The sequence below is a fragment of the Camelina sativa genome, chromosome 12 (genome assembly GCF_000633955.1).
Source record: "Camelina sativa cultivar DH55 chromosome 12, Cs, whole genome shotgun sequence".
NCBI classification, from domain to species: domain Eukaryota; kingdom Viridiplantae; phylum Streptophyta; class Magnoliopsida; order Brassicales; family Brassicaceae; genus Camelina; species Camelina sativa.
Window position 1 is genome coordinate 11,443,435 of NC_025696.1, and position 19,383 is coordinate 11,462,817.

Consider the following 19,383-nt stretch of genomic DNA (forward strand, 5'->3'; position numbering starts at 1 on the left):
TGTTTGTGTTGTTTTGTTGCTTGGGTTCGTTGCTTTTGTGATTCCTAGTGATTTCCGAGGTCATTGGGTGAGTTTGAGACGGATTCGAGATGATTGGGAAGGAGAGTCCGATGTTCGGATTCGCGCAGATCGTGTCTGCAGAAGAGGCATCAATCGACACCAGGAAGCATCGGTCGACACCATTTGGAAGGGCATCGGTCGACACCGTTTAGCATTGGTCGACACCATTGTTTGTAGCACCGATCGACACCGTGAGGCATCGGTCGACACTGGTCTCCGCCGAGACTTGTTTTTCCTGGTTTGATGTATTGTTGTGTGTTGTTTGTTTTGCTTAAACTTGAGGGTCTCATATGCTTGTGTGTATAACCTAGTAGATGGGAGGACGGCCTCACTAAGTATTTATGATAATACTTACGCATCTCAATTGTTGTTTGTGGTGTGCAGGTAAAGGAAAAGTGTGATCGTGGAATCAAAGGCAATGAGGAGGAGGATGTTCTAGAGGCTTGATTGATTGTGGTCTAGCTGATGTTAGGTTGCTAGATTAAGTCATTGGAACATTGTAGGATGTTAGCTTTTGGTTATTTCTTTGTTTGGATTATGATGTTATCGGATTATTTATGTTGGAATATTATTGGAATTGTTTTATTTGGTTATCCACGGTTATTGATTGTTGTTAGGATGTTAGTGGGTATGGGACCACTAGTAAATTAAGGTAAAAAAAAAAAAAAGAAGGGTTGTTTCAATAAGTCTTAGATAATTCAGATATACAAAATAGAAACTTTATATACAATCCAAAACATGACATATGTCATAATCACGTTAAGGATCAACGACCTAATTACTTTTCAGAAGTATCCAATTGTACCAAAACAACTTAAAGTATGACCTCGTCTCAAATATTCTCAAATCATAAATTCTCAACTTATTTTTACTCGAATCAAAAGTTCTCATATATTTCTTCATATACTTGGTTTAAACGGTTTACAAACCTAATCTGATAGAAAACCACATAAATCCGGTTATAAACCAATTTTAAAATGGTATACCGTTCCAACTTCTCAAATTTGAAACCGCTTCTCAATAACTCGATCAAGCAGCTCTTGTTTCAGTACCGGAATCATCAACATTATTGAGAAAAGAAAACTCTAAATTTTGACCATAAACATCAACCACCAACTTATCTTCCAAAATTATAATGCGACTAACTGTAGAATAACTTTTGGAACCTCCATCAGTGTCTCCATCCTTGATTAAATTAGTGAGCATTATATACTTCGATTTCATTTCATTGCATCTGATAGCTTCCATTGAAAAACCTGCATGAATCAAAGACTCACGCAATAGATCGGCAAAATTATATCAAAAAAAGATCAAAGATCAAAGTTTTCGATATAAACATGTGATGCTATGTAGATATAATATTATTTTCTTAATTAGCTGTCCTATTATGTTTCAAAAACAATAACTCTTTTGACATAACTCTTTTTAAACAATAATTCTTTTGACATAATTTATTAATAATAATATACATGCTTAGTGATTTACTTTTTTCTTTTTACATGTCAAAATCTTATTTAAAAAACATGTATAATATAAGTAGCGTACAATGAAAAAAATCTTAGTTTTGTTAATTTTCCTTTTCGATTTAGATTTTTTTAGATAAACATCTAAATTTTATTTAGATTTAATGTTATTTTTTTAATTAGCTGTTTTGAAAAATAATAATTTTTGGCACGTGTCAACATCTCATCATTATACTTCATGTGACTAATTTTAAAACCCAACTTTATATAATAAGACTTTTAATATAATAAAAAGATTAGTTCATACTTCTGTTCAAGCTTTTTTCCTAAGACTGCCAATCGGTTATTCATGATCTTTTTTTTTTCGCATGTGCCTTCACAAATCTTGTTATAGTACTCAGTGTCCGAAATTGGCTAACCATAGAGACATAATTTTTTTTGGTGCAAACAAAGACATAAAATTTAATGTGCTAAATTATATGGCACATAGTATCTTTATTTTACCATGCAGTGGTTGAGAATCTTTGTAACAGTGAAACTTTGATATGGTTCGCACATAGTATATTTATTTAGTTGTTTTTTTAATATAATAAGATTACAATTATATTATGCTTTGTTTTACCAAGCTTGAAAACTGTGATTTCTGATCGTTAAAATTGACATGTGTCATGATATGATGAGTTACTAACTTTGATCTCTGATCATTAAAATTAACACATGTCATGATCTAGTGAGTTTTAAACTTTGATCTCTGATCGTTAAAATTAACATGTGTCACGATCTGGTGAGTTACTAATTTTTTTAAATTGACATGTGTCACGATCTGGTGAGTTACTAATTTTGATCCCTGATCGTAAAAATTGACACGTGTCATAATCTAGTGAGTTTTTATCTTTGATCTCTGATCGTTAAAATTAACTCGTGTCACGATCTGGTGAGTTACTAACTTTAAGAACCAAGGTTTATATAATAAAATATATATATATATATATATATATATCAAGATATTATTAGCCATATATTAAAATTTCAAGATCAGTGTACTTAATTAACAAAAACAAAATAATATAAAAAGACCATTATACTTTGATGGTTAAATTTATTTATATTCTTAGATTAGTGATCCTTTTCGTATATGATCAATCAATACATATCAGAAACATTCGCAAACCCTTAGTTCTAGTAAGAATCTAAACTGACGGAGCAAAGCCAATATTCACATTTGGTGGTTTCGTGTAGTCATACACCGTATGAAAGGCTCGAATGAACGGCATGCCAAGTATCCTACCCAATCAAAACACAAACAGTTAACAGAACTTTTTTTTTTCTTGTGTTTTTAAAATCAAAAGGTTCGTGTAAAGGTATTAATAAAAATGCAAAACTTACCATAAACTAACTTTATCATCGCCCTCGAATCTACATACTTGTGCAAAGATTATCACTCTTCCGACGTACATACTGTTAAACATAGTCAACAAGTCAGAGAAATTAAACTAAACGGAGGCAAAAAGAAAAATTATATCACCCATTCAACTTACATCACGTGGACGGACTGAGAAACTCCTTCCGCCTATTGTAAAGGTTACATCAGGCAGCTTCTTGAAGTTTTTGCAATCTGGTGATAGTTTGATTCTATCATTGATGTCCTTGATCATAGCCTATAATCAAATTACGTCAACTAAAAAACAAAATTTTGATCGTGCGACAATTAATATAAAATTCTTCAAAGTATTATCTTATTTTATTTTTGTACCGTTGGACCAGTAATGTTTGTAGTGCCCGAGTCAACAAACACTTTGCAGCCTCTTGAACATCTTTTGGTATCTGCTTTTCCGACAAATATGTTGTTCATTTGGAAAGAGTGTCTATGCCCTATAACGGTAACATAAGTGTGCTGTCCCGTATAATGAGCTCGGTTTGTGCCTCCGAGCACTATCTCCCCTCCTGCTCCAGAGTCTCTAGACCTCCCAAGCCATATGGAGAAAATTTTCTTTTCAATCTTTCCTTGTTTCATCATCGAATACCAGACAGGAACAGTTTTTGTCACAGAAAGTTCAGGACTCCCAAGTCCCAGTATACCATCAAAGGTTGACTTTCGAAGCGGGTCACCTTCCGGAGTAGAACGAGCCTCTATAAAGTGCTGATCGGTTATTGTAATTCCACCAACATCGAAAGTGTCAATGCTTACAATGCCTGTGAGAGCACCTGTCCCGTATTTGATAGATGCATTTTTTTCCTATTATACACAAATATGTTAGATCAGTAGACTATATAAACAGTATAGATGGTTAATTTATATTTATAAACAAACGAAAAAGCAGATTTGAAAAAATTACCATCTGGTTTGTAAGTGCTAGAATTTGGCGACTTGTAAAGATTGCGAGGCTTCACGCCCGGCCAATTTCCAGATGGTACCCAAAGATCACTGCTTCCGGTATCAAACACGACTGTGAAACGTTGCCTAGGAGTACCAATTTTTATATCTCCGTAATTGATATCATCTATTTCAGTCTCCAACCCCACTCCGTTTTTGTTGTATGACGTATTACCTATCGTCAACCCGATTCTGATTATTCCTTGCACTAAAAAATTAAAGAGAGTTAAGTATAAATAAGTGTATCAAAAATGGATATAGTATGTAAATATCTAACTTCACTATAGCTTAAAGATCTAACTACTTTATCAAAGAAAGGATCTAGCTAATTAACCTGCGTACAACTGGAGGAGAAAGAGATGGAAAGATGCAATAAGAACTCTTTCAAATTTTAGGCTATTCATCTTTCGTTTGTTTGTTTGTTTTTTTTTTCTGCTCTCTGTTCAACTCAATGCATTGTATTATGTAGAACTAGTTGAAAGGAGCAATTACAGCTTCTTCTTTTTTAAAGCTATTTAGGGAAATTTATGGTATTTTAGTAGATCTTAACCACTTTTTATTCAATTGATGGTTTTTGAAAATCTTATAAAATCATATGTTAATCAACTTTAAATTTATGAAAAAAAAAAGTGTTAGTACCTCCATCTTTGCAACTTACCTCAATCAACATAGATCAGCGAGGGTAACGTTTTGCCCCTCATGGAGATGGATCGATTGCATCGACAAATCTGAGGTTGCTCAATCGGAGAGTATTCGACCAATCTCCACGCTTGTTATGCAAGCGTAGGCTCTACCTTTGGTCAATAAATTCGGACTCACAAACTACTGATTATGCTTGATTGAATTTGATATCTCGATGAATCTATCATTAAAACTTTGCTTTTGTTTATAGTATTGGAGAAATGGTATAGGATTACCCTGGGTTTTCTATCACGGCGTTCATAATGATCTATCACGGCGTTCATAATGATCTACAAATAATGATCTACAAATGGTATAGTATAGGAAGACATGCAGCTTTAGGTGACTTTTACTTTTCATACTCTCAAGAGTTCTGGTAATTAGCCTACTGATTCTATCTCAGCGTATCTTTCATGGTAACCTTTGCTTTTTCATGTCTGTGCATTCGTTTAGTATCGGAACTGTTCCACTCTTCTCTTACTATTTTTTTTTTTTTGTTAAAAGATTAAAATGGGAAACTGACCAGATAACAGAACCTTTTTTCCCATCTTCTATCCCCACGAATCTACTCGTGCATTGACTCTCTTTTTCTGATTTCTTCACTCTCTTTATATATTACAACAAACAGAGAAAAATAAGTAACAAATAATAAAATAGTACGTACGTACGTACATTCTACTTACATCATTCGGTGTGAGGACGAAAGCCTTTCCGACGATCGTGAAGGTGACATATATCAGGCAACGTCTCATAATTATACCCCTCCGATTGTCCGATTGATCTTGCCATCTTGGCTATCAAACCATAAAAAAATAACATTAAAATGAAAGAATGTTAACAAGTGCCTTGCGACAATCTAAAAATCTTTACGGACAGATTTATTATTATTACCTCTGGACCAACAGTATTTGTACTCCGATAGTCAACTAGGGTTTCGCAGCCCGTAGACCATTTCCATTGCACAATTTTTATGGGTGTCTTTACATAAGTTTAATTAAAAAATATTAATATTATAAAAGTGTCTTCACTAAAACATTTTAGACCTAGTGATGTGATCGCAGGAGACGAGCTCGGCCAAGAAGTCCAAGACACGCCGGACGCGACCGAGACGCCCGACCAAGATGCCTCGGACGCAGCCAAAACAACCTCTTCGGACGCGGCCAAAGCTCCAGCAATCCTTCCCGGATCCACCACACGCTCCAAGAGCTCAGCGAAGGCGGCCAAGCAACAGCTCAACCTATTCGTCCGGTCATTTGCTCAACACCAGCCATCCCATGAAGACTCCGAAGGCGCAATTCGCTTAGTCTTCACTCTTACCCAAGAGTGAAGACGATCAAGTCGCTTAAGCAAGGATGTGTACTCTTTTTCCTCACTCCGGATTTTTCTCAGTGGGTTTACCGGAGAAGGTTTTAACGAGGCATGGAGCTAAGTGCACAACGCCAAAGGCTAAGTTGCTTCCCGCGCAAGGCCAAGGCGGTTAACTCTCTTCTCTCTTATCTTTGGTTTAAATTTGAACTTTGGGAATATTCCTCTTGTGATTCTTTTGCTTTTGAACGTTGGGAGCTTTGCGTTGAAAGTCAATTGAGGCGACGTGTTCCATTTACAAGGGAAACACGTCTAAGGACGATTGTGCGGATCATAAAGAATCTGCGTGTCCCTAAGCCCTCACTTGACCTAATGTATTTAAACTATCTCTTAGCATTTGTTCCTCCTTAGACTTGTATGAAAATAAAACTTTTCCTCAAGAGAGATTCTTGAAACTTGTCTCACTCTTCTCTTTCTTCAATCCGGGATTGACCCTCCAGAAAACCCTAACAAGCCTCAAACTGGTTTCGACCTTGTTAGTGACCGTATCAAGAGGAGAGCCAAACCTCTTGTGTCGTGACTCGATCCACTTATCGTTTCCCCCTCGCTTCACTTCCATCGTTCCACTTTCGCAACCTCGAGTCCTCTTCCACAAGTTCTCGAGTCCTTCATCATTCCATCTCCACTCATTTCCACCGTCGCTTCCATCACTTTCATCCGATAGCCGCATCCGACCCATCCGGCCGTATCCGCTCGATCCGATAGAAACCTTCGACCGATTTTACAAACGGCTCGTTGGAATCTCGCCATTTCTCGTTTCCCTCGTTTGAATCTTCCATAGATTCGAACCCTCAATCCTTGTCCGAGGAAACTTTCGCGAGTCGAGTTCTGTCCGAAGTCGTTTCTTCCATCCGTACCGGAGTCGCGACCCTCGGTCACATCAGCTTGGTATCAGAGCTTTAAAAGCTCCTGTCAGGTTGTTTCGCTTCATAACTCATCTCTTTCGTTATAAAGTTTCAATCTTTGTTTGTTTGGTAGCTTAGTTTGCATCTTTTCGTTTCATAGGTTCCTTTAGAGTTCTTGTTTAAATTTGTGTATGTTTGCGGTTTATTATTGTTTGTCTAGGGTGTTAGCTTTCGATTTTGTTCATCGTGTTCATATTATTGTTCGTCTGTGTTCTTGTGAGTCCACTTTTAGATCGATAAAGCTAGGAGTGTGTTTTTGTTTACGCGTTTTGATTTGGAGTCATAAAGCAGTCTTGTCGTTTTGCACTTTTACATTTGCTTTGTTTGTTTTAGTCATAGGTTTTGAATGTGTCATAGCTGTCTTCAATCATTGTTGACGAAACAAAATCGTGTGTGGTCCTCTTGAACGAGTGAAACTCACGCGTGTGTGCTTTTTATGTTTATTATTGCGAGGTTTAAATTCATGTTTCACCGCGAAGCTGCGCCACGTCACCGTAGTCCGTACGATGGCCGAAGAAGTTCCACCAGCACCACCCGAGATAGGAGTCAGCCTCACCGTGTTACGAACTGGCCTAGAACAGCTCGCGGAGCGTTTAACCAGAATCGAACTGTTAAACCCTCCTCGCAAAGATCCTTTACCTGCAAGGCGACCTTGACGAGAGCCGGCGAGCGACCAGTCCGATGAGGACTTCAAACCGCGGCCTAGACGTCGACACCGTTACTAAGATCAGTACGACGAAGCTCCAAGACATCACGAGCCGAACCACAAGATGATCGCACCCACGTTCGCGGGAAAGTCAGACCCCGAGGCCTATCTTGAATGGGAAAGCCGTATGGAGCACTTATACTCTTGTCATGCCTATCCGGAGTTGCAAAAGGTCCAATATGCGGTGGCTCAATTCACCGATCACGCCTTTACCTGGTGCGATCGACTCGAAGCTGAGCAGCGACGCAACCGCGACCGACCTATCACTGTCTGGGAGGTCTTGAAAGCGGAAATGCGAAGGCGCTACGTGCCTCCATACTAACACCACGAGCTCCAGAAGAAGTTTCGGAGACTTAGCAAGGCGCGCGAACCGTGGAGGAGTATTACGAAGAGTTTGAGCACTTGCGCAACTGATTGCAAGTCGATGACTCCGAAGAGTCTCTCATGGCTCAATTCTTGGACGGATTGCAAGAACGCATTCCGCGCAAAGTCGAGCGCCAACCCTATCAAACTTTTGAAGAGTTGTTCCACCTCTCAGTGCAAATCGAGAATTAAATCAAGAAGAAGAGCGCCTCGTGCCCGAACACAAGGAGTTTCAAATTGGACTCCTAACGCGTCACCATCAAACCGTTTGCCAGAGAAGCCAAAGGCGACCAGTGCGGACTCAAGATTTAAGCCAAGGGAGCCGGCCACCAATGAGCGCCAAGATCCACGACGCAACACCACCGACGCCCGGAGCCGCGACATTATGTGTTTCAAGTGTCAAGGGTGAGGCCACTACGCTCGAGAGTGTCCAAACGCATGGACAATGATCCTGACCGAGGCTGGCGAGATCGAGTCCGACGATGAGGAAACCGAGGAGAACATTCGAGGAGAGGCTTAACTGGAGGAAGCTGTTGCTGAACCCGAAGTCGGAGAGCTGTTGATGATACACCGCATCCTGAACGCAAGCGTAGCCACCAACGACGCCAATCAGCGCGACAATATCTTCCACACGAGGTGCACTGTAAGTGGTCGCGTTTGTGGCTTGATAATAGACGGAGGTTCTTGCACTAACGTGGCAAGTTCCAGTCTTGTCAAGAAACTTTCTCTTGAAACCACAAACCACCCCCATCCTTATCGTTTGAAATGGTTAAATGATAAGACCGTGATCCATGTAAAGGAACAAGTCAGGATCCCATTCAGCGCTGGCCATATAAGGACCAAGTCCTATGTGATGTAGTACCTATGCAAGCTAGCCACCTCTTATTGGGGCGTCCATGGCAGTTTGATAAGCGCACTACGCATTTGCGGCCACACGAACCAATATTTCTTCGTTTATGACAACAAACGTATTTGCTTGAAACCCTTGAGCCCCACACAAGTGCATGAAATGCAAAACAAGGTGTCTAAGGACTCGAACGATAAAAAGAACTTTTTGGTTCAATATGGTGATGTTAGAAAGTCCATTAGGGACTCTGGCCAAGTGTTATTGATGGTTTTTCGAGATGTGTTGCTTTCAGGTCTTGAAGGTCCGATCGATGCCTTACTGGAGGTGATCCGCGATGTCCTTAGGCGCTTCGCGGATGTGTTTCCCGAAGAGCTTCCCGAAGGCTTACCACCGATCAGAGGCATTGAGCACCAGATCGATCTTGTCCTAGTAGCACAACTACCGAACCGGCCAACCTACCGAGTCAACCCCGAAAAGGCGAAGGAGCTTGAGCGTCAAGTCAAGGAGCTGATGGCACAGGGATATGTTCGAGAGAGCTTGAGTCCGTGTGCTGTCCCTGTTCTCCTAGTTCCCAAGAAGGACGGATCATGGCATATGTGCGTTGACTGCCGGGCCGTCAACAACATCACCATCAAATATCGACATCCGATCCCACGCCTTGATGATATGCTCGACGAGCTAAGTGGCGCCAGCGTCTTCTCAAAGATCGACTTGAAGAGCGGCTACCATCAAGTTCGTATGAAGGAGGGCGACGAGTTGAAGACGGCCTTCAAAACGAAACAGGGTTTGTATGAATGGTTGGTAATGCCATTCGGTCTTTCTAACGCCCCTTCTACCTTTATGCGTCTCATGAACCATGTTTCAAGGTCGTTTATCAATAAATTTGTAGTGGTTTATTTTGATGACATACTAGTGTATAGTGCTAGTCTGACCGATCATGTTAAACACTTAGAGGCTGTCTTGTTTACTCTCCGCGAAGAGCAACTCTACGCAAAATTGAAAAGTGCGTGTTTGCTGCTGATGAATTGGTCTTTTTAGGCTTTGTTGTGAGTTCGCAGGACATCAAAGTTGATGGAAAGAAGATATGCGCGATAGAGGAGTGGCCCACGCCAACAAGCGTCACTCAAGTTTGGTCGTTCCACGGCCTAGCAAGCTTTTACTGGAGATTTGTGGGAGACTTCTGTACGGTCGCCACGTCTCTCACCTCTGTGATCAAGAAGAACAGCAAATTTCATTGGGGAGAAGAACAAGACAAGGCGTTTACCGAACTCAAGAAACGCCTCACGCAAGCCCCCTTACTCACATTGCCTGACTTCAACAAAACTTTTGAGGTTGAGTGCGATGCGTCGAGAGTCGGGGTCGGAGCTGTTTTGACTCAAGGAGGCAAACCCGTGGCGTACTTCAGTGAAAAGCTTAGTGGAGCCACGCTTAACTACCCGATGTATGACAAGGAGTTATACGCCCTCGTTCGTGCCATGGAGGTTTGGCAACACTATCTATTGGCGTGAGAGTTTGTGATTCACACCGATCACGAAACTTTGAAGCATCTCCGCGGCCAAACCAACCTCAAGAGACGTCATGCGAAGTGGTTGGAGTTTGTGGAATCTTTCCCTTACGTCATTAAGTACAAGAAGGGAAAAGAGAATGTGGTGGCCGATGCTTTGTCAAGACGACACGCTCTCATCACTACTATGGACGCTCGTGTGTTGGGTTTTGAAAGCATCAAGGATGCATATGCTGGAGACGCTGAGTTTGGAGATTGTTTCCAGAACCATGGGAAGGGAATTTACACCTAATTCTACCTTCATGAGGGTTTTCTGTTCAGAGGGCGACGGCTGTGCATACCAAATGGATCTATCCGGGATTTGCTTGTTCGTGAAGCCCATAGTGGAGGCTTATCAGGTCACTTCGGCATCACCAAGACGCTGGCCGTGCTACAAGAGCATTTCTACTGGCCGAAGATGCACAATATGGTGGTCGTTGCATTGTGTGTCGAGCCTCCAACTCGACAACACACCCCCATGGCCTCTACATGACCTTACCAGTCTCAACCGCGCCTTGGATCGATTTATCAATGGATTTTATCCTCGGCCTACCTCTCTTAGCGCATAGAGATAGCATTATGGTGGTTGTGGACAGGTTCTCGAAGATGGCCCATTTTATCCCGTGCAACAAGAACTATGACGTCGTGCAACTGGCGAACTTGTTCTTTAGTCAACTCATCAGGCTCCATGGCGTCCTGCGCACTATCATATCTGACCGAGACCCAAAATTCCTCGGTCATTTCTGGCGCACTATTTGGCGAAAGCTCGGGACGAAGCTCCTCTACTCCACCACGGCTCACCTTCAAACCAACGGCCAAACGGAGGTTGTCAACAGCAATTGCGAGTAACAAAGGCTCCTGGCTCGAGTGTATTCCGATTATCGAGTTCGCGTACAACCAGGCAGTACACTCATTTACAAAGAAGTCATCGTTCGAGGTTGCATATAGATTCAAGCCATTAACGCCATTGGATCTCCTCCCTATACCACCAAACGAGGTCGAGAATCAAGACAGAGCCGTAAGAGCTGAAATGGTCAAGGTGTTGCACGAAGAAGTTCGAGCCAACATCGAACGAAGGAACGAGCAATATGCACGCTTTCTCAACCGAGGCCGTAAACCGATGCTATTCAAGCCTGGCGATTGGGTGTGGCTTCACTTAAGGCCAGAGAGGTTCCAGCAGAAGCGAAAGGATAAGCTCAGCCCGCGTGGAGATGGCCCTTTCTGAGTCGTTGAAAAGATCAACGACAATGCTTACCGACTCGAGCTTCCAGGTGAGTTTGGTACATCTACCTCTTTCAATGTCACTGACCTCGTTCCGTTTGATGTAGGTGAAGACGGAGATGTTTTGGGGACAAAACCTTTTCAAGGGGAAGGGAATGATGTGATCGCAGGACGCGAGCTCGGCCAAGAAGATCAAGACACGCCGGACGCGACTGAGACGCCCGACCAAGATGCCTCAGACGCGGCCAAAGCTCCAGCAATCCTTCCCGGAGCCACCACACGCTCCAAGAGCTCAGCGAAGGCGGCCAAGCAACAGCTCAACCTATTCGTCCGGTCATTCGCTCAACACCAACCATCCCATGAAGACTCCGAAGGCGCAATTCGCTTAGTCTTTACTCTTACCCAAGAGTGAAGACGATCAAGTCGCTTAAGCAAGGAAGTGTACACTTTTTCCTCACTCTGGGTTTTCCCAATGGGTTTACTGGAGAAGGTTTTAACGAGACATGGAGCTAAGTGCACAACGCCAAAGGCTAAGTTGCTTCCTGCGCAAGGCCAAGGCGGTTAACTCTCTTCTCTCTTATCTTTGGTTTAAATTTGAACTTTGGGAATATTCCTCTTGTGATTCTTTTGCTTTTGAACGTTGGGAGCTTTGCGTTGAAAGTCAATTGAGGCGTCGTGTTCCATTTACAAGGTAAACACGTCTAAGGACGATTGTGCGGATCATAAAGAATCCGCGTGTCCCTAAGCCCTCACTTGACCTAATGTATTTAAACTCTCTCTTAGCATTTGTTCCTCCTTAGACTTGTATGAAAATAAAACTTTTCCTCAAGAGAGATTCTTGAAACTTGTCTCACTCTTCTCTTTCTTCAATCCGGGATTGAACCTTGAGAAAACCCTAACAAGCCTCGAACCGGGTTCGACCTTGTTAGTGACCGTATCAAGAGGAGAGCCAAACCTCTTGTGTCGTCACTCGATCCACATATCGTTTTCCCCTCGCTTCACTTCCATCGTTCCACCTTCGCAACCTCGAGTCCTCTCCCACAAGTTCTCGAGTCCTTCATCGTTCCATCTCCACTCATTTCCATCGTCGCTTCCATCGCTTTCATCTGATAGCATCCGACCCATCCGGCCGTATCCGCTCGATCCAATAGAAACCTTCGACCGATTTCACAAACGGCTCATTGGAATCTCGCCATTTCTCGTTTCCCTTGTTTGAATCTTCCATAGATTCGAACCCTCCATCCTTATCCGAGGAAACTTTCACAAGTGAAGTTCTGTCCGAAGTCGTTTCTTCCGTCCGTACCGGAGTCGCGACCCTCGGTCACATCACCTAGTGTCCCACACTTTCAAGAAAATTATTTCACAATATTAATATTTCATTTTTAATTATATGCTAAGACACTTCCTTTAACATGTCTAATGAAAATGCTCGAGCATTTGCAACGTAATTCTCTCCCCATTGTTTCTTATCTAAATAATAATAAAATAATAAATACTATTTTTTAAGGGAAAATTATAAATAAAAGATTTTTTTCCAAAAATTTGGCCATCTACACTTTTTTTTGAAAAGTTTGGTTATATAGGGTTTTGGATATAAAAATAGCCAATTATACCCTTAGTTATATTTTCAGATAAAATTTGTTGTTTTTTTTTGTCTCCTGAATTTTTAAAATCAGTAAAAATCAAAATAAGGAAAATTGAGAAAATAAGTCTAGTGGGCCTAATTTTTCGTAATGGGTCTTGAGAAAATAATGAAATTGTGACTTTGTCTCGACAAATTAAGAAAACAAAAGGGATCGAGAAATTGAACCGGGTAAAGATGAACCGGATGCGGTGTTGACTTTCGTTTCTGATGATCTATGGAATGGTTTCGAAGAGTGGAGTAGGCATCTCGAGTACGTGATTCAAATATTTTTTTATGCATGTTTTTTATACATGATCGAACTGGACTTTACTCCTATCACCATCAACTACTCTTTTAAATGTAACACACAACCGAATCATGTTTATCTTTTTCAGATATGCAAGAAAATTTTTCATACCTCTATCATTTGTCAATACAACAGGAAGACAATCAACTTTAACCTCTGTGGGTAGATAACTGAATTCCACATCAAACATCTTTTGCTCTATTTCATAGTCTTCTGAAACCATAACCTTCAACTCTTCAAGAGATGTAGTGGGTTGTAAAGTCAGTAATCTAGCACGTTTTTCTTCATCATCAATAAATCTCCACTCCTTCTTGGCATCCAGTGTCCATACACCACAAGTAACATAGATTTGCATCATAAATAGATAAATGAAAGCTTTTGTGGAAGGTAGAAGAGATGGTGACCGATCACGTTAAGGTATAATGTCGATTTTTCTTAATTTGTTTATCTTCTAAATAATTTAGAATACGCATTCTAAAATGTATTAGAACAAATCTAAACAATAATTACGAAATCTTAACCATAAATTAAGAATATTTAAAAAATATTTAAAAATATTCACTTTCCTTATTTAATTTATTTTCTTTCTATTTTTAGGGTATTCTAAGGTTTACAGATTACAAATTCTAAAAATTTCTATGATATATCTTCTACTTGTTTTAGTATATAGGGTAAAACGTAGAAAACGAATTCTGAATTGATGTAGAATGAAGAAAAACATAGAATACATATTCTTAATTTTGTAAAACATACAAAATTCAGGTTCTGAAATTTGTAGAACAAATTTTACGTCTAAACTTCGTAGAACATGTACAAACTGTAGAATGAACAATCTAAATGTTTCAGAAAGAGAAAAAATCGTAGAAAGTCTATTCTAAACAATTTAGACCAGAAATCAGCAATTTACAAACTGATTTTTAACATCCAAAACATTTTTTTTCAAATTTTTTTTTTCACAGTTGTATATTAACATAGATTTTCTGTTTGTTTATTGGTTCAAACTCCTAAAAATTTTACTATTTCTATTAGTAGGGGTATTTTCGTCACAATTGATAATCTTCAAAAAAAAATATAGATGGCCAAATTTTTGTAAAAAGCTCCTTTATTTATAATTTTCCCATTTTTTAACGATGTGAGTTTCTAAAAAAAATAGAAAAAGACTACGAGAGATTTTCACTACTTTTTTTGGAAAACTTTCTTAATTAAATACTAATATTTAATATTTTATTATTACTTTTTATACATGAGAAATTATAGTGAGAGTTTACCATTACTTCTGTTCTTAGATTACTTCTGTTCTGAGAGCATAGTCTCGTAGCTTTTCCCTAAACCAAAAATAATGTACAACATTTTGAATAAGTCTTTGGCCTTTCCACGGTAACGTACGTGTGCTCCCCAGAGCAATGCGCTGGAATGGTACCTCCAAATACTACCTCCCCATCGTCGTGTCGCGACCTCCTTCTCCAGAGCCAGGGAACTGTCTCAGCAAGATTGAGAACACTTTTCTGTAATTTTGCCTTCGTTTAGCATGGAGTACCAAACAGGAAGTGTTTTTGACCAAGAATCTGACGAGCTTCCGAGTCCCAACATACCATCAAACCGCACATTCATTAATTTATCGGATGGAGGAGTATAAACGCCTCTATGAGGACTGTGACGTGATATTAATCCCTATCAACACAGGAACAAAGGGAACCAGTGCTATATTTGATGGCTACTTTTGTTCCTATTTTAAACATAGAGTAGAGGTTTAAACTTTAAAGTGAATATACAGATAAATTTTTTATTTTTTTTGGCATATACAGTCTAAACAGATAATAATTCAGATTAACGATAATTAATGACAAGTCCATTAACGAAAACTAATAACAAGTCCATGATATATTTTTGATTTAGGCATTAAGTTTTACACAGTAATATTAAACTGTCCATGATATATTTTTTATTTAGGCATTAAGTTTAACATAATATTAAATTATTCACTTATTACGTCAATGTAGGATCAAATCCAACATTTTTCAAAACAAAAAAAATATATTTGTCAGCAAATTAGTTTGCCATACAAAATAATCATCATTTTAAAAAGAAAAAAAAACAAGCAAAATAAAAGCAAAAGATAAGTATACATAAGTGTACGGACATCATATATATAATAGCAGAGTTTTCTCTCATTAGAGAGCTCCACCTCAGCATAATTTTTTTATAAACTTTGTGGACTTTGTCTCTAATTTGAAATTATGTGGGCTTTATCCAGTTTTATAAGCCTACTCTTTTTTATTTAATTTTTCAGAACATAAGTATTTTGATGATAAAATATTTAAAACGTAGAAATATCACTATCAAGACATTTTTAATCGACATGATTCTAAGATAAACCATCAGCCCAAAACATCAAAACCAGTAAAAAAAAATTTCGAAATATACAGGAAAAGAAAACAAAATGGTATTTCTATGTATATTTTAGATTCATTGAAAACAAAATTAAAACAAAATGGAGGTTGGACCAACACAGTTTAATCTTTTAGATTCATAGAAATCAACTTAATAACTAGATAAACCAAACAAAAAGAAACGAAACTCTTCACAACAACACATAGAATAATACACTATCAACGAGCATCAAAATAAAAATAACAACAATCTAATCTACTAAACAACCTACTTAGCTTCCACCAGCAAGCGAAACCAAAATAGACTCAATGAACAGTCTTCCCATGACTTACCAGAAGCATCACCAATCAAACAATCAACCACTCTCCTAAATTGAAAGAAAAATGCATACGTGGATGATGAACAATCGAATTCAAAGGAAAAGGACAAAAATAGTCACGAAGAATGACTGGATGAAGAAGATAATTAAGTACGGACACTCTCATTTCAGAACAAAGCTACCAGAAAATTAACACAAAAATACGGTAAAATCCTATAATAAAACAAGAACTGCCCAACAAGGTAATAAATAATCTTTGGATAATCGCCAAGTAAAAATGGCCCATTTTGGCCACATATATATTGAGGCCTTAATAATACAATATAGATATATATGAAAGAGAATAACAGCTTACACCATACACAAACACATAGGAAAGGAAAAATAAATAAAATGTGTATAAAAATAAAAGAGAAAAATGTCATTAAAAGCATGAAGTTATATAGTAAAAACGTTTTTAAAAAGGCTCAACTTTGCTTATGGTGAATTAAATTGTCAACTTTTATTATTTTTTCAGTTAAATCACAAATGTTTATTGACTTTACCAAATTAGACACATAGTTAAGTCAATTAACAGATGAATTTTACAATGTAAGTCAACGTTGATAACTTCTGTTAAACAGTGAAACGACGTCGTTTGTAAGTTAAAAATAAAATAACAGAGCCGCTGCGTATATTGACAATTTTACATAACAAAAAATATATATATTGTCGAAGAATTTGAACCTTAGCTTTTTCTCAAATTCAGATTTAAGCCGCCAATGGATTCCGTGGGAATCGTCATCTGAACTCCACCGCCATCCCTTGGAATGTCTCAGCGAGGAGATGGTGATCTCCGCCACGAAATCTAGAAAGTGAGATAGAATTAAAATTTGATAAATCGTAATGGAGAAATAGAAAAAAAAATCATATTGGAATTGGTCAATGGAAACGCTTAAATGAGGAAGAAAGAAAATTTTACTGATAAGTACGCGGTTCTATCGATCGTGAGAAGGAGAAAGTCCAAATAAGAGATTACCAAAAAATATATAAATATGTGTTTGGTTAAGTATTGATTAACTCATCCAACAGGTGGCAGGTTCGAATCACCATATCATGTTTTTCTTTTAATATTACAAATCGACGTCATTTTACTGTTTAACGGATCTTACCGACGTTGACTTAACCCTATAAAATATATCCGTCAGTTGACTTAACTATGTGTTTTATTTGGCAAAATTAACAAAAGTTTGCGATTTAACGTTAAAAAATAATAAAAATTGACAATTTAATTAATATTTTTGCTAACTTCATGCTTTTATTGATATTTTCTCAAAAATAAAATAGAATGGTCAATAGAATAACAAAGAACCCCGCGCAACGCGCGGGTTTCATCTCTAGTATTAATAGTGTAAGGATCTAAATAACCTGCAAGAGATTGGAGGAGGAGGGAGAGATAAAAAGCTACAATAAAAACCCTTTTTAAACTTTAAGCTATTAATTCATCTCAAGTTTGCATCTCAAGTAGTAATTTTCCCTATTTGTTTTTCAAATAAATATGCCACTTAAGAAAATTTTACTATATCACGAAGAGGCAACAGGAGTGGGTATAAACAAATTCGATAATTCAACTCGATAACTCTCTAGTCTCTCAACAAGAATATTTAAAATATACGTTTGAGATCGAAAGTGCTATGATTCAGTGAACAAGATGGTAACTGTCGATATACGTTTAAACTTGAATCAAATAATTTAGTAGAAGAAACGTACAAAAGCTATACCTATACGGCTCTACCAAGCAGCAGTGGCCTATATTCAGACAATTGATGGCTCCATTGTCTTAAACTGGAAAATTGAAATATACGCATTTTACCCTCTGTTCAATTAAAGTTCATCTTATTTTTTAAACGGCTCATTTTTCTAGCATGTTAACCATGAATCAAAATGATAACATCTTGTTGTTACTTATTTAAATAAATATTTTTATTGTCCTTTCAACATTATAGACAAAAAAAATTAGTCATATCATTTGTTATTCTAGTTTTAAAAATTAGAAATGATAAACAAATTAAATATTATAAATACGTTTTCTATATAACCAGCCAAAGGTATAAGTGGGAACGGTATTAATTGGCATATAAAGATGATGCAATAAAGTCTTTAAGACAAAAACAGCGCCACGCGAATTCGAAGAAAAATGTAGAAAAAAATTTATTTTACTGAAACAGACATATATTCCCTTTACATGTATTTTGAGGGATATAAACTTTTTATTTTCGAATTTTCCTGAGTTTCAACGAGTAAATAGAAGAAAATTACCCTGCTTCTATTTTTTTATCTTCACTTCTTTCCATGTTGAACTTAGAATACCATTTAGCCGAATCTTTCTCCCTTCTATCAGCTGGATTAGTGAAGTTCACCCAATTCATACCAAAACGGATTGTGTAACCTTTACTGAACTCGTAATTATCCATCGAAGACCATGGAAAATACCCTGCTACGTTGCATCCATCCCTACAANGCAAGAGATTGGAGGAGGAGGGAGAGATAAAAAGCTACAATAAAAACCCTTTTTAAACTTTAAGCTATTAATTCATCTCAAGTTTGCATCTCAAGTAGTAATTTTCCCTATTTGTTTTTCAAATAAATATGCCACTTAAGAAAATTTTACTATATCACGAAGAGGCAACAGGAGTGGGTATAAACAAATTCGATAATTCAACTCGATAACTCTCTAGTCTCTCAACAAGAATATTTAAAATATACGTTTGAGATCGAAAGTGCTATGATTCAGTGAACAAGATGGTAACTGTCGATATACGTTTAAACTTGAATCAAATAATTTAGTAGAAGAAACGTACAAAAGCTATACCTATACGGCTCTACCAAGCAGCAGTGGCCTATATTCAGACAATTGATGGCTCCATTGTCTTAAACTGGAAAATTGAAATATACGCATTTTACCCTCTGTTCAATTAAAGTTCATCTTATTTTTTAAACGGCTCATTTTTCTAGCATGTTAACCATGAATCAAAATGATAACATCTTGTTGTTACTTATTTAAATAAATATTTTTATTGTCCTTTCAACATTATAGACAAAAAAAATTAGTCATATCATTTGTTATTCTAGTTTTAAAAATTAGAAATGATAAACAAATTAAATATTATAAATACGTTTTCTATATAACCAGCCAAAGGTATAAGTGGGAACGGTATTAATTGGCATATAAAGA

General features: G+C 38.0%; 1 protein-coding gene across 1 annotated transcript; it reads right to left on the reverse strand.

Moving 5' to 3' along the window:
* On the reverse strand, positions 2,740-6,622 carry LOC104733408 (lysosomal aspartic protease-like). Its single transcript, XM_010452985.1, has 8 exons — positions 6,395-6,622; positions 5,262-5,372; positions 5,115-5,184; positions 3,939-4,105; positions 3,277-3,759; positions 3,062-3,181; positions 2,948-2,981; positions 2,740-2,807 (listed from the first exon to the last, which is right to left on the reverse strand). The coding sequence occupies exons 1-8, from the start codon at positions 6,620-6,622 to the stop codon at positions 2,740-2,742; spliced, it is 1,281 nt and encodes a 426-aa protein (XP_010451287.1).